The sequence below is a fragment of the Lissotriton helveticus genome, chromosome 1_1, assembly GCF_964261635.1.
Source record: "Lissotriton helveticus chromosome 1_1, aLisHel1.1, whole genome shotgun sequence".
Taxonomy (NCBI): domain Eukaryota; kingdom Metazoa; phylum Chordata; class Amphibia; order Caudata; family Salamandridae; genus Lissotriton; species Lissotriton helveticus.
The window spans coordinates 710,672,289-710,688,115 of record NC_136057.1 but is presented as its reverse complement, the minus strand read 5'-3'; the positions used below and the strand labels follow the sequence as shown (position 1 = coordinate 710,688,115).

The 15,827-nt window shown below is 41.9% G+C and overlaps 1 protein-coding gene across 2 annotated transcripts in view; it reads right to left on the bottom strand.

The window, feature by feature from the left end:
* Positions 1–15,827, bottom strand: part of PAWR (pro-apoptotic WT1 regulator) — a 441,530-nt gene that overhangs the window by 53,159 nt on the left and 372,544 nt on the right. For both annotated transcript variants that reach the window (XM_078674246.1, XM_078674244.1), the window contains one exon: positions 12,759–12,793. In XM_078674246.1, coding sequence (XP_078530372.1) covers positions 12,759–12,793 — 35 coding nt within the window. The remainder of the gene's footprint in view (positions 1–12,758; positions 12,794–15,827) is intronic.

The following is a 15,827-nucleotide window of genomic DNA, read 5'->3' as shown; positions in this document are numbered from 1 at the left end:
TAATTGACTCTGGTCCGTGGGTTGGTGGTACACAGACCCAAAACGAAGTGTCCACTTCGGTGGATGCGGGTCCTGACGTGTCTCTTTATGAGACCGGTAAGTTTCGTACTGTTTCAGCAGTGCATCTAGTTTCTGTTCTAGTCAGTTCTGTTCTCGAGAAAATTCATGTATTCTGTTTTCAGTATTCCAGGTAGTATTCTGTTCGAACTGTTATTTTAAATGTTCTTCATGTATTTTTAATGTCGTGGTATGAAAGTGGTGTAGTTATCGTGTTCGTTGTGTATTGTATTGTGTCTAGATTACAGTTCAGTCATGCCTTTATTCTCGAAATTACGTCAGTTAAAAACTAGAAAAGGTCTGCTAGAAGCAGCAGTTCCTGTCCCGCCTAGGGACAGTCCAGGTAATTTTATGTATCAAAAGCATGGCATAAGTGCCATATTATATCTAGATTTATGGGTAGAGTATACCAGAGAGTTAGAGGAAAAGTATAGATGGCCCGTATCAGGTACGTGGGATGCCGAGTGCATCATGAGAGTAGAAGAAGCATTATGGAAAAAGAAAGCCAGACAGTCACAGAAGGATGCCATCGAGTTATGGCGCAAAGAATCTCATAAAAGAACCGAAAAAGAAATCAGAAAGTCAGAACTAAGTAGAGAATCTTTGGAACGAGCCCAAGAAAGGGAACTAATCGAGATAGGTGAACGAGTCAAAACCGAACAGTCAGACAGACAGAGGCATGCCCTTATTAAGGGTATGTATCCTCTTCTTGCCGAGGGCTTGCCAAAAGCAACCCCGGAGGCATCCAGTAATTTTCCGCCACCACTAGTTCCGACTAAGCTACGTCACAAACCGACCGCAGCTGATATTTTCATCTCGTCCTATTTGGACGACACAGTCCCAGAATATGCGAATCCTGTTCCGCCAGTCCCTGTAAATAATGTAAATCTAGCTCCTCCAGACACCGGGGCACCTCTTGCAGTACCTGCTACGGTACCCCCGGTCCAGCCTACATTACAATTTCCCGCCGCGCTAGTACGAAGAGTATCAGTCGACGATTCCAGTTTAGGGGCCGCAGGAGGAGGTCCTCCTGGTACCCCGCCACCACACCAACGTAGAACGTTGGCCGAGTTACATGAATGTGCGTTACAGCGTACGCCCAAATATAAGTCCGTTGCAGACATCCGACGAGCTCTCACTGAATGCCGCTATGATCCAGTTGCAGGTGATGATAGTACAGTAATATATTCCATCCGTGTAAGACGGGTGACCGGGTATTTGGACACCCTACCAGATATGAAAGGAGATCTAGACAGAATATATCGTTTCATCCGTACAGGGGATGATCCAGAAAGTATTGGCGAAGCCATGTCTCAAAGGAAAGCTGAGATCCAGCTCATGTTATTAAAGTTTCTGATTAATTGTCTAATAAGAGAACAAGATTCCCCGACTAAAGATCCGGCCGAAATGAAAATTCTGACAAGGTGGAGTGATAATATAGCCGAGGGTAAACACAAGACTATCAGTAGTATAGAGAGTATGTACAAGAAAATTCGTAAGGAAATACTAAAGTTACACGAACAACGTAAAGCAGCACAAGTAAGCGAGAAAGAAAATGACTCTACCGAAGAGGTAGAGGACGAGAATCCCACTAGAATAGCGTATGTAGGAAAATCTAGATTTCCAGATCGCCATTTGCGCCTAGAACACAAGTCAGTTTTACATCATCCAGCACCAGAACAAGGTTCTCTGGAACAAGTATTTCAAGCTACCGATCACATTCTGAAATCACGAATCGGTTACAGTGAGTTAAGTACCATGCATGAACAAGAACTAGCCCGATCAGCAGTCCGATGGATTACTGATTCTACCACTTTTCCAGACGAAATAGTGGCACAAATGTTCCTGAAATTGCCCCCAGCCGAGCAGCGACTGGTGGGTATGTATATGATCCAGCACCTCATTACATTGTATGAGGGTCAACATTCTGATCCAGGTCCGTTACACGATGTCCTGAACGAGTTACTCCAGTATAGATGGAAAGGTCTAGGTACCGATTTAATTAGTGTCATTCTAGAACAGCGCCACAAATATAGAACGTTTTTGAACCCGCATTTTGTTCATGTCTCACCTCCAGAAAGTAAACCGTTTTACATAGATAGACAGAATCCGTTACGAGAAGTACACCCAGTCAGGACAACAGATGGTGAAATGCAACGAGTGTTTGTTTACACCCCGATTACAAAGATGGAACTCTTAGAGATGAAGAAATTAATTCCCTGTCACGACAAAGATCCAGCAGGGTTCCACCGAGAATTAAAAGACATGCTCCGTATGGGAGAATACACGTATCCAGATATTATTAAAATGTTAAAAGTCCTGTTGCCCGCAGGGGTATACGAAAAACTCAAGGAAAAAGATTGGGAGGTGGGAGAGAAAAAGATCGATTGGGCAGTTCTAGAAGCTGAAGATAAGATACGAGTACCAGGTACCGGTCTAGGAGAGAAATGTAAAGAATTACCAGAATTGTTAATACAAGTTTTGCCAAGATTATTAGCCACTAAAAAGGAAGACTGGGATGCAATCTCAGCCTGTAAACAGAAACAAGATGAAGACACTAGTGATTTTTATTCTAGATTCGAGAAATGCTTTAGTATCAACAGTGGCCTCAAGACAAGTAGCGAGTCATACCCTCATCTTTTTGTTACTAAATTAGTCGAGAATTCAAGTCCACAAGTTAAGAATCGAGTTTTGAAAGTCGAAAGTACCTGGCAAGCTAATACCCCGTCCCAGATGTTACAGATGCTTCAATATCACCAGAATAGAATCAGAGAAGAACAAGATCATGAAAGGAAACGTATGAAAGACACGAAAATGAAAGTACTAGTTGCACAATCTATTCCACAAGACAGTCAGAAGAGGGGTACGAATCAGGCCAGTCATTCTGCAGTTCCCGTTAAAGGGACCTGCAATTATTGTAAACAGCCAGGTCATTTTATAAACGAGTGTGCAGTTCTGAAACACAATATAGCTACCGGTAAAACTAAAGAAAGACCACGTCCGCCTAGACAAGAACAAGTTTCACAGACTTCTCAGCCACAGAATGCACAACAGACAGTTCCAGCACCGCAGCCTATTGCTGCAACACAGCATGTTACACAACAGATGTACCAGTATGCGCAGTCTGAGTATCCAGAGTATCAGCCATATTCATGAAACAGCCTAGAGAGGGAGGTAGGCTTGCCTCTCATCGAGATACCTGTAGATCAAGAGGGTCCCTATGTTCATAGTCAAGTACTAGGGAAAGACAGAAAGTTTCTGATTGATACAGGGGCAAGTAGGACCACCATCAGTCACGCCGAAGTTCCAGGGGCTCCGCTCTCAGGCTCTAGAAATGTTTCCCTTGGATTTTCAGGAAAGCCTATTGTAAACGAGATATCTAAGCCAGTTACTCTAGAAGTAGGTCCATTGTCCCGCACTACTGATCTGTTACTTACAAAGTCGTGTCCAGAAAATCTGTTAGGCATTAAAACACTGAAAGAATTAGGTGCAGTTATTTGCTGTTCCCCAGAGGGAATACGACTGTTCCTACGTGACTTCAAGGGTCACTATGTATTACGAGATTTTGATCCGAGATTGTCCAATGTTCCGCAGCATCTATGGGCGCAAGGTCCAACTGATGTAGGTTATATGCAAATCACACCCCATCGTGTGACTCTCAAGCCAGGTGTAGTGTTACCACGAATCAGACAGTACAGATTGCCACCTGAGGCTGTAGCAGCCTTATCCAAAATTATTGACGAGCTCATGGCTCAAGGAGTAGTTGTAGAAACTGACTCCAATGTATGTAATTCTCCGATCATTCCAGTCATGAAACGTACTGATCCAAATGCACCCCCTGTATATCGATTAGTGATTGACCTCCGAGAGCTTAACAAATGTATTATTCCCCAGTACCCAGTTGTCCCAGATATCTCTTCCCTATTGACAGCCATTGATTCTGAAGCCTCATTTTTTTCAGTCATAGACCTCAAGAACGCATTTTTTAGTGTCCCCATTCATCCAGACAGCCAGTTCCTTTTCGGATTTTGTTTAAATGGAAGGAGCTATATGTTCACACGAGCTCCTCAAGGTTTCACAGAAAGTCCTAGTATTTACAGTCAAGCACTTAAGAGACAACTAGACAATATTCACATGCCAACTGACACTGCCCTGCTCCAGTATGTCGATGATCTACTGATCACAGCCCGTTCTGAACGTGCTTGCGAGCGAGCATCCCTTACAGTCTTGTATTTCCTTGCCGAGATGGGGCACAAGGTGTCCCCTTCTAAGCTTCAATTCTGTGTCCAGCAAGTGATCTATTTAGGCCACTTACTGTCCAAGAGGGGTAGGCAATTGACACCTGACCGTATCCAGTTAATAGCGAGTCTTCCTCAGCCCAAGACCCAGAAGGAGGTACGTGCTTTTATCGGCCTTACTTCTTACTGCAGACAATGGATTCCTCAGTATGCATTTCTAGCTAAGCCACTGATACAGTTAACGACACAGGAGGCAGCCGTATCGACTGTCCTCCCTTGGACATCTGAACATACACTTAGTTACAATGAATTAAAGAAAGCTCTATGCCAAGCTCCAGTTCTAGCTACACCGAACTACAGTAAGCCTTTTTCACTTTTCGTCACTGAACATGAAGGTACAGCATTATCTGTTCTCACACAAGATCAAGCAGGACAATACAAGCCCTGTGCTTATTTTTCGAGCACATTAGATCCTGTAGCCCAGGCTCTGCCTGCGTGCCTCAAGTCAGTTGCAGCCACAGCACTAGCTATCAGACAAAGTGATTCCATAGTATTAGGACATTCCTTGACAGTACAAGTCCCACACTCCGTGGAAGTTCTTTTAAACCGAACACAGACTCAGCACTTGACAATTGCACGTTTAACAGGTTATGAATTGACACTGTTCCAGCCACACATAGAAATCCGACGCTGCAACGTTTTAAATCCTGCTACACTGTTACCGTCAGTTACTTCAAATCCTGCCACACACGACTGTGTGGAAGTAGTTAACATTATGACAAAGCCAAGACAAGATCTGACAGATATTCCATTACCAGATCCCGACCTGACACTTTGTGGATGGTTCATGTATGAGAACAAGTACAGGAGAACTAGTAGCCGCGTATGCAGTGACTACTGACACTGAAGTTATTGAAACACACCGTATTGACACCCTGTCTGCTCAAGCAGCAGAGCTAGTTGCTCTGACACAAGCCTGCATACACGCCAAGAACCTGAAAGTTAATGTTTACACAGATTCGCGTTATGCATTTGGAGTCGTACACGACTTTGGAGTGCTCTGGCAGGAGAGAGGTTTCATGACTTCTCATGGAACCAAGATTCAGCATGGTCTCCTTATTCAAGCTCTGTTAGATGCCATACACTTACCGACATCCATTGCTATCATGAAATGCAAAGCACATACGAAAGTTACTGACACTATTTCTCAAGGTAATGATCTAGCAGATCGCACAGCCAAGCTTACAGCACAGACACCAGACGTTCCAGTAAATAAGACACCGACATACACTCCAGATCCAACTACCTGTATGACAGTTAAGGACCCTACTCAAGATGTCATAGATATCCAGTTACATGCTACTCCCGAGGAAATCAAGAAATGGTCCGAACAAGGAGGGGTCCAGACAGATCAGGGATGGGTAACGAAGGGTAAAGCCACATGGTTTCTCCCCGATTCCATGGTTCAAGTCATTATCAATACCGCACATAGTCCAGCACATTTAGGAGAAAAAGCTATGTTAGATAGTATCCAGAACATTTGGTTCAACAAGCATTTACGAGCTGCAGCCAAGCAGAAGGTCCGTACTTGTATGATATGTTGCCAGTTTAATCCAGGTAAAAAAGTGTCCCGGTGGAACAAGGTGGATTCCAGCCCCCTGACCACCCTTTTGAAGTCCTCCAGATGGATTATATTCAGATGGAGCGATGTCGAGGTTTCAAGTATGTCCTTGTAGTTGTATGCGCTTTGTCCAGGTGGACAGAAGCATATCCAGTCCCAGATTACACAGCCGCGACCACTGCCAAGCAGTTGGTTCGTGAATTCTTCCCCCGCTACGGACTCCCAAGAGTCATATATTCTGACAACGGCCAGCCATTCTCATCCGAGCTTATGAAACATATTTCCCTGTTGTTAGGGTACCAGTGGAAGTTCCATTGTGTACGCCATCCAGAAGCAGCCGGTCTCGTAGAGAGACATAATCAGACCCTGAAAATCCGAATTGCAAAAGTATGTAAAGAGAAAGGTGTGGACTGGCTAGTAGCTCTGCCAGTTGCCCTATTTTATATGCGCATGGTCGCACATTCTAGATCAGGTCTGTCCCCTTATGAGGTCGTATTCGGCCACCCCCCTAATATGTGGGGTACACCTAGACCTCGAAGTATTACCGATGTTTCAAGTAATATGCTGACAGATTACCTAGCTTCCTTGATGTCTGCCCTCAACTCTTGTCGTTCACAGGTTGCTGCCGCATTTCCAGACAATACCGAGGTGGCACCGCATGAAATCGTTCCCGGATCCATGGTTCTGGTCAGGAACTTTGATCGTTCAAGTCCGCTGGAGCCTCGCTGGAAGGAACCCCGACAGGTCCTCCTGGCCACCCGTACTGCCGTCAAGCTGGAAGGCAGGAAGGGCTGGGTCCATTTGTCACATGTGAAAAGATTTTTGGGATTGAAACCTGTTTCAAAGAACATTTCCGAGGATCTTAAAGACTGCCAAAGTACTATTCTTAAGGACTGTCCCGCAAAAGACATTGCTACGAACCCTTCCCTGTTAGAGAAAACTCCGCAACAGGAGTATAAGCTTAAACTAAGGTCTAGTAAAATAAGTCAGCCAGTTTGATTGTCTAAGTCCTCCCCTAAGTGAAACGGTTAGACCGGTTTCTGACATGTATATAATAGACCCCCACAGAGAGAGAGTTAGTGAGAACTCTAGAAGTTGCACTATTATTTTATGTTTTCTGCTATATTTTAGCATTATGATTTCCTGCACCAGTTATGCATTTTATTTGTGTTTTTCAGTTTCTCATGTAAATAAGTCTGCTAATGTTACAGTAGAGCACACGTTTAGTGATCTGCCTCCTCATGAACTTTCTTATCGTCTTGCTATGCGTAATAACTCCTTTATCCGCATGTTACATTATTCACACCAGACCAGCAATGCCACAAATTGTTGGGTGTGTGGTCGACTCCCCCCTTTCCAGACACCGAAGGGAGTTCTGCCACTCTTTCCTTATCCATTTTCACATAATGGTTCGTGTGGAGCATGGTCCACGTTAACGTCATCCTCAACAGATATGTCTTTTCTGAACAGTACATGTTTCCCAGACAAGCAAGGTCTTCCCCACAGAACAGGGTTAGATCTAGAAAATGAAGTTTATAATTTGGGTAATTATTCTTCGAATTTTATGGTCCTGAATGTTCAGTCTGATTCTACTCCAGACTTACCTGCTATTTCAGTACTACCAGTCAAAGGTGAATTATGTGTCCGAAATAATGGTTCCGTACATGTAGGCCATAGTGATTGTACTACTATTGTCAAGTATAGTGACAGTAGGAAATCTATTTTCAAAGCTTCACGTCATTCTTATTTTGTTTGTGGTCAGACCGCATATATTCGTCTGCCCCTTGATTGGGATGGTACATGTTACATTGCCTTCCTACTGCCACCAGTTTTCCTAGCCCCACCTGACTATCATAGGAATTCCCACCTAGTACATACTAGACACAAGAGAAATCTCCCGATTGTCGATTATACTGAAACTGCTCTAGAACAATACATAGATATCAATAAAGGTGTCTTCCCCTACTTAGGTACTGTCGTGAATAGTAAACTGATACGTAGATTAACCAGAACACTTGAAGCAGTAGTGATTGAGACTACTTCTGCTCTAGGTAACTTAACCGAAGAACAATCCTTTATGAGAATTGTTGTGCTCCAGAATCGTCTCGTCCTTGACGTCATACTGGCCGATAGGGGCGGGGCATGTAGAGTCATCGGATCTAGTTGCTGCATTTTCATTCCTAATAACGCACCGTCTGTTTATTCAGCTATTACCAGACTCCATAAGATTGCCCATATGTTACACCAAGATCCAGGCACCTGGACGTGGTTCCGTTGGTTCTGGAATACAATTTCCGCCTGGGGATGGAAAGTATTGTCATTTCTAGGTATTGCAGTAGCGATCATATTTAGTTGCTGCCTCTGTTTACAATGTGGCCCTGCGATTTGCGGCATTTGTGCTACATCTTGTATTCCTAGTCCCAAGTCTCGTCCTAAATCCCGTTCCAAGAAAATTCGAGACGAGCAAATGATACTGTATGAAATGATAGATGGTATCATGAATATTGATGTTTCCTGATGGAAACGTAGTGACAAGGAGGGAATGTGGAAAAGTAAATTTTGCCATGTTCTGTGTCCCTACGTGTCCTCCATCTTATGTTATGTGTGCATGATTAAATATGCATATGTATCCCCCATGTTTGATTAAAGACGCAATTACAGTTGTGTCCATCACTAGTATGCCAGTTTCCAGTTCTCGTGAAAGCTACGAGTATCAGGCCTATGTAAAGTTACGTTGCCACGTTTCTCAGTGTGCACGTTATTTCATTGTAAAGTCCCCGTTTCTAGGCCTCAAAAGGGCCCGGACACCAGATTCAGCTCCTGTCTTCTGAGTCCTCGCTGAGGAGCGATACAGCCCCCACCTGTAATCCTCGACCCTTCACTTACTTCCTGCCTCACAGTGCCCGGCTCAGCCTGGCTCTGCCTCTGAGTCTGCCAAGAGTATGTTATGATTCTAGTTATCAGTCCAGCCCTCCTTCTCTGCATTCCTAAGCTACTGAATCACATCAATAGTTTCCGTCATTGTCTAGCCTTTACGTCTCCATGTAAGAGAAATACTGCATTTAATGGTCATTTAATATTCTTCATCACGCACTACATGTAGAATAATGCATGCTCCAGTCTTAGAGTCCGTTAGCCTTTACCCCGATAACTTTTGGATTCTATCAACATGTTCTCTAAACATTAGATACTAGATACTGTTTAGGTACATGTCGCCCTGACTCTCCAGACTTCAGTCTCTGCTCCTAGCACAGAGTTCATAGCCCCCAGCTTCTCCTAGTAACACGTCATTGTCAGTTTGCGCGCACCACTAGGTTAGAGGTCCCGGCTCCTTAGGTAGCCCCCTCCATGTTTCCGCCCCATTTATGACATATTCTGTTACGTTTACATCACATGTCTATGTAGACGCCCTGTTACGCCTACTTTTATGCCTTATCTTTCGCGACTGCTATTGACCACACCCACTGCTCCGCCTACTGTAATTCATTGTAATGTAACTGTTTTAGTATATATATATGTGCACTGTTATTAAATGTTACGCCGATCCTGATCCTGCCCCCGGCAGCGCTGCCATCCTGTTCCCGTGCAGGTTGTCCTGTTCCTGTCCTTTATGCTGTATTAAAACCTGCAAACTCCTACTACCTCGAATCTTGACTCTTATTTATTGAGCTATCTGTTATTGCTATGTCCAGTAAAACCTAGATCCGGTATTATTTATTTATATACCACAGTGGGGCAAACCTATTAAGGGGGTGTGGCCTATCCAAGTAGGGGCGTGGTCTAAATCAAGACCACTAGCACTGTCTGCTTAAGAAAATCATACATTTTTATATCACTGCACAGTATAATGAATATCCTGAGGCACTGCCATCCATCTACCATACTGCATCAATGCATAGTGTAAGTTATATTCTACCTAACTGCATCACTACTCAGATAACCCTCAACACTGCCATTCTTCTGCTTCACTGCATCACTACATGCAACACAGAATGCTCCTAGGAATTGCTACCCTTCTACCTCACTACTTAGAATAAGGCTACCCAGGCATTGCCATCCTTTTGACCGGGTGCACGGGATGGTTCCGGCGATAGCAAAAGTTTGATGGCTCCAAAGCGAATAAGAATACGGCGAGATACTTCACCGAGAGGGAGTGTGTGAGTCCAGTACACATCGGACTACTAACGAGCTGGTGTACTGTCATTAACTTTCATTGTTTGATTCGGACTGTGATTTTGAGAGCAGCTACGCCCTAGGAGTGGTATATTGGTGGGAAGATCCGTTTACCACCAGAGGTTCTTTTGAAAAAGTGTTACTCTGGAGCCCTAATCCTGATCAGGCCCGCAAGTTAATGAGCTGAAACGCTTCGACACATACAGAGGAAGACACCTAATAAAAATAAAAAATGTAGAAAATATATCTATGAGCATTTATGTAAAAATTAAGATTAAAGCTGATAATCTTTGATGCTCAATAGGGTGATCTTATAAGGAATGATCAAGGAAATTTTAGGTAGAGCATCCATTATTGAATGAGAAGGGCTAAGAGAAACAACAAGTGAAGTGTATAACTTTGTTTCTATTTATGTTTTTTGTATAAACATTGTGTGTATATATGTCAATTGTGATAAATGTATATATTTGTATATAAATGTCATACTAATGTAGTTTTTTTACTCTAAAGAACATTCAGAAAAGAAAAGAAGAGAAAAAAAACTGATAAATACTTGCGTTATAAGTCTAAAACATTTGATATTTGTTTTGGGTCAACCGGTGGTTAGTGATTTTTTATTAAATTGTTAGAGCATATCTTAAGATTAAATATTAGGGAGAGGTAATTTGAGTATCTTTCCGACCTACGTTTGATGTATTTATCCCGAGGCCTTCTTTTCCTGTTTGATATATGCATGTTTTGACCCAGATGCTATAGGGTTATATAGGGTATCTCCTGCCTAGATATATATCCTTTAACCTCACAGCACTGAACAACTTGGGAAGCGCTCCGTTCTGTTTTGAATACACAAGGTTTGCAAAACCCAATTTGTGACGGGGAATAACCATGACAGGCATAGCAGAATAGTCGCACAATTAAAGGTTCACCTTAACTTTGAATTCTTATATGCTACTGTGTCGAACAAGTCTGAAAGTGTTTTAAAAACAATAGCATTGACCAGGGGCTCTTCATGACCTTAACCCCTTCGACGCTCATGACGAGCTGGGCTCGTCATGGCGTAGCCTCCTCGCACGCTCATGACGAGCCCAGCTCGTCACGTAAAGTGCGCTTTTTAAAAACCCAGCGTACGGGCGGAATTCCGCCCGCGTGCATGCGGTTAAGCACACACTAGGCATGAAAATTGCCAGATTCGCCCCAGGTTACTAATGTGACTTTGAACTGGTGCTGGATTTTCATCAATTTGAACAAAGCGTGCCAGGATCTGTAGTAGCTTTTTCGCCAATAAAACATTTGCCTGCAAGTCCCACCTTTCAGTGTGTTGTACATTTAAAAAAAATCCAGAGTGGCTGAATTTACCCTCATGACATGGAACCAGTCGACTGCTGTGTGCAGAATAATTTTTGCTGTATTTGTCTGCTACTCCCCCAGAACGAGCAAAAATATAAATCCCTCTCCAATTTAGTCTTTATGGATACATTTAATAAAATATTGCAAAGAATACTGATATAACACGATGAAACATAAAATCACATTATTTAGGTCCCTATACAAAAGCTAAACTTTTATTTTCAATAAGCATTAGTAACATTTAGAAGATGAGTACCTCCCGAATGTGTAGGTCGATTTCAACTTCTAACTTCCTGGAACTGTCAGGGCTGTTAGGGCTGGGGTAGGATCACACAGACTAAGTCCTCTCTCTGCGCTTCTTTGTTGCTGGATAACACTGAAGCCTTGACTCTCAGTGTGAAAGATCAGAGCAGGGTTGTGATGGAGCAAGCTTCCTGTGGTGATCTCTCTCCTAATCATCCCACTATGTCAAGGCTGGCACCACGACGACGTTGCTCCTGCGCTGTTAAAAGAGAAGGGAAATCCTGAGAGAAAATGGCTCTCTTTAAAGGATTTCTCTTCCCCTACAACGCGTCTCACCTGGCATGACGTCATGCCATGACCTCTACTACTCAGTAGTGAGCAAAATGAGCATGCACACCTCAATATGCATGGTCTCACTGTAGTCCAAGAAAAAAATTGACTACCTTTGAGAGGTCCGAAAATTGAGCCCGATAGAGACCCATTTCGAGGCCTGCTGAAAATAACTGCAGGTTCTCATACCCGGACAGACCCAGCCCACTAGAGAGACTAGAGGCTGAACCAAAATGCTTGCATGGTATTTGCTTGGCAGAAGCGGTTAGAATTACAAGATGTGTGTGTGTATCACAGAGATGCAGGAAGCACGTTGCCATCAACGGGATCACACTTGTTTAATATGCAGAAGAAAAGATGCTTACCAATGACGAAGGTCCAATATTTCACAATAATCCAGATGGAAGGGAAGGGGTACTGCAGATACTGCAAGCTAGATTTGCTCTTATAGTCTGTATGCTTAGTTTTCGACGAGCATGTTTCTAGATCGTAATTTCAGATTTGATAAACTTTTGTACTTCCCTTCAGATCTACCCGAATCTGAATAATATTTTAAGATGGTACTATTCTTGCATGTGTGAAGTGGTTTGTTTTCCTACAGCAGTGCAAGCCCTACAAATATATTTAGGGATCTTGAACAGAAGAATAGCGTACCTAAAAGTGAAATCAATTCTATATAAGCAATACATTCAAGTTAGATTGGGCACGTCAGTACATATGAAAATCCGGAAAGAATAGGACTTTCTTACCTTTTATAGCGGCTTGATACCGTCTTTGATGTTTCCTACATGCAAACAAAAATTACATACCATTATTTCAGTTTTAAAAGAAAACCTCACAACCATTTCTAACTAGTGGTATTTGCGTATCACTATGCTTATGGGTAGACATGAATTGCACTTAAACTCGGGTTCACCTTTGAGTAAAAAACTGATGAAGCATGATTATTTAAGAAAAAGTTTGCTTGGTCAAATCATTGCGTGTGAATTACTAAAACATACTTAGAAATACATAACTAACATTGGGTATCCTTGAGCACAGTTTTTAAACTGCATTGTAAAAGCATGCAGAAAAGATTGCAAACTGGTGAAGTTGAGACATATGATGAGAGAGAAAAACTACTATGTGTTATGATAATAATCTGAAAAATAATGCAGTTGGTGGGTTTCGAGCAAAATATGATTTAAAAGGATTGCTCTATTGTAATGAGACTTGCTATGTTTTCTCAAACATAAATCAGAAACTGCAAAGAGAAGCTGTTGAATGATAAAATAGGATTATACTATGCTTATGACAATAGTGAATTGTTTATAGATTAGTTTTCTTATGCGTTTATGTTTCTCAAATGTTTTAACGTTAGCACGTTTTCCTTAGAAAATGCGGTTTTGTAGTTTCCCAAGTAGGACTCAAAATGTATTATGTCTTTCCATTGTAGGCCTTAGAGAAATGCATTATGTCCTTCATTATTTCCTTCGAATAGGAATAAAATGGAATAGTTGCAAGTATCATCACTGAAGTTTCTTTCTTACAGTCTGAATATCCTCTCTCTATGAATTATTTGTGTCAACCTTGTTGCAAGCTAACTCAGAAGTGAGCGCATGGACATGTTATGTTACAAGTGTGCTTCCTATTTCCGAGGTGAAATGAATAGTGTACATTCTTAGAAAACCATAGACAGAGACCAAAGGTATTACATGTGGGTTGAGGACGATTTGAACTGGAGAATGATCATTCCAGAATCACACCATGGTTCTCAACCAATAGAATCATGCAAAATTTTGTAAAAGATACTTTGTGGGCTGGAACCGGGGACATTGTGAGGGATAATTGCTTTGTGGGAAAAGGACGTGTGCTGCTATTTTACTTGCAATTCTTGGGCACATATGCTGTCAGTCTGAATTCTGACTATCCTGGACTGAACTCTCCTGAAGTTTCACCATGTACTTCATCGGCTGGTGAAGTTGGGCAGACTACTCTTTTTGCTGAAGGGCTAGCTAATCAGCCTACTGCACTCTGTGCTTTAGTCCATTTTTGCGTATAGGTCCAGATAATCAACAACTGAACTTTGGTTTGAATGCTTCCTGAAATTGTAATGCATATTCTTTCTTTCTCTTGCCCCTCACACCAGTTATTTGATTTATGATGTATTTTACTTTGAACTGTAATTGTGTGTGATTTTACCTGTATTCAACTGATTAACCAAGTAATGAAAATTCTAAAGTACTTTTGTGTATTGGCCATTCATCTTAACGTTTAGATAAAAGTGCCTTGATTACTATTCTGAGTTTGTCATTTTTATTGATATTATAGATAAGATATGGTTATTGATTATAGTTGTTAGATGGGCATTTCTTCATTACAGGTCCTCAGGAAGAAATTACTTCCTTCTCTAATTATCTGAGTCCCTATTAGCTCTTACAAAGATCTATTGGAGGACCTCATGATTTGTAAGTGGTAATAGAGTTTCTATGGGCCAAACTCTGTGTTGTTGTGAATTTCTTTACTGAGGTTTGAGTTTATGGTATGTTGGGTAACTCATGTCTATGCCCACAAATTTTACACCGCTTCCGCTGGATCACAACTCAATCATTTGCCTACCAACAATCCAGAATTAGGGGGTACACAGACATTTGACAACATAACCAGATGATCCATCAGGACCCAGGGATTCTCTGTGATTTATTAAGGGTTAGTCAAGTCATAAAGGTTTCAATCCCGAATGGTGATTTGAGAAATATCAGATATGGGTTTTCAGAGCTCAGGCAATGGGCCACTATGTCTGTCTATTTGACCCTCATTAAATGATCACAAACTAGCAACTTTTAACGTGGCATAGTTTGAGCATCGATGTCGAAGATCAAAAAATTCAGTTATATTAAATCCTAAAGTTTTTAAAGCACCAACACTGACGTGGCTTCTTGGTGCTGATACTCTGCAAAACAATTAGAGATACAGTTACTCGGAAAACTTGGGCTCAACCAGCTATTAAGCATTCAGGCAAATAGAAGGTGATCATCTGATGAAGGTGATCATCAATCTCAGATTAAATGCACAAAAGGGACTCCACAGCTAGGCCACCTAGACAGGGAAGGCCTATCTTTTTAATGTGCGGCACCACCAAAAGATTACTAGGGCGGTATTTGATGGAGAGCAGTAGACATATACTGGGTGCATTTAGTTTGAAGAAACAAAATGAAGAGCAGAGATTGATCCACTGACTATGTACAAGAACAAAGCTATTTCGCCAGTGGATATAAAGAGGAAGGAGCTTCCTGGAGGAGAGATAGGCTAATGTTCGTCAGTGCAAGCAAGTAGGCAGATAATTATGTTCTGAATATGAAAATTCTCAAACCAGTAAGGTGGCAGACTCCGAAGCAAACTATTTCTATATATGAACCAATAAGTAAGGACTGCATTAGAGACATAACGTGAAGCCAAATGTCAACTTCTGCTACCGTAATTGCTTCAGACTTACAAAGGAGAGAAAAGCAACATCTAGGAAAGTTTCTATGAAAGTTCCATTGTGTCTCGATTTTCAATACAGAGGTGGTAGGAAATAAAGTGAAGACATTTCACATTGGCACCACAAACCTAAAAAAACGACGAGGCCACGGAGAAGGGTGGATCGGCTGCCGGTCTTTGTCATCTAATTCTGCTGTTGAACTTACATGAAAGGTCATAAAAATATTTTTTAAAACAAATTAGACATACAAAGTTTTCACCCATTAAGTGAGTGACTATTTTGTAGCTCTAGGTTTTCTTTAATATTTAAGTCTAATCTGAAAGCTACATTATTGTGTTTTTATTTTAAATACCTG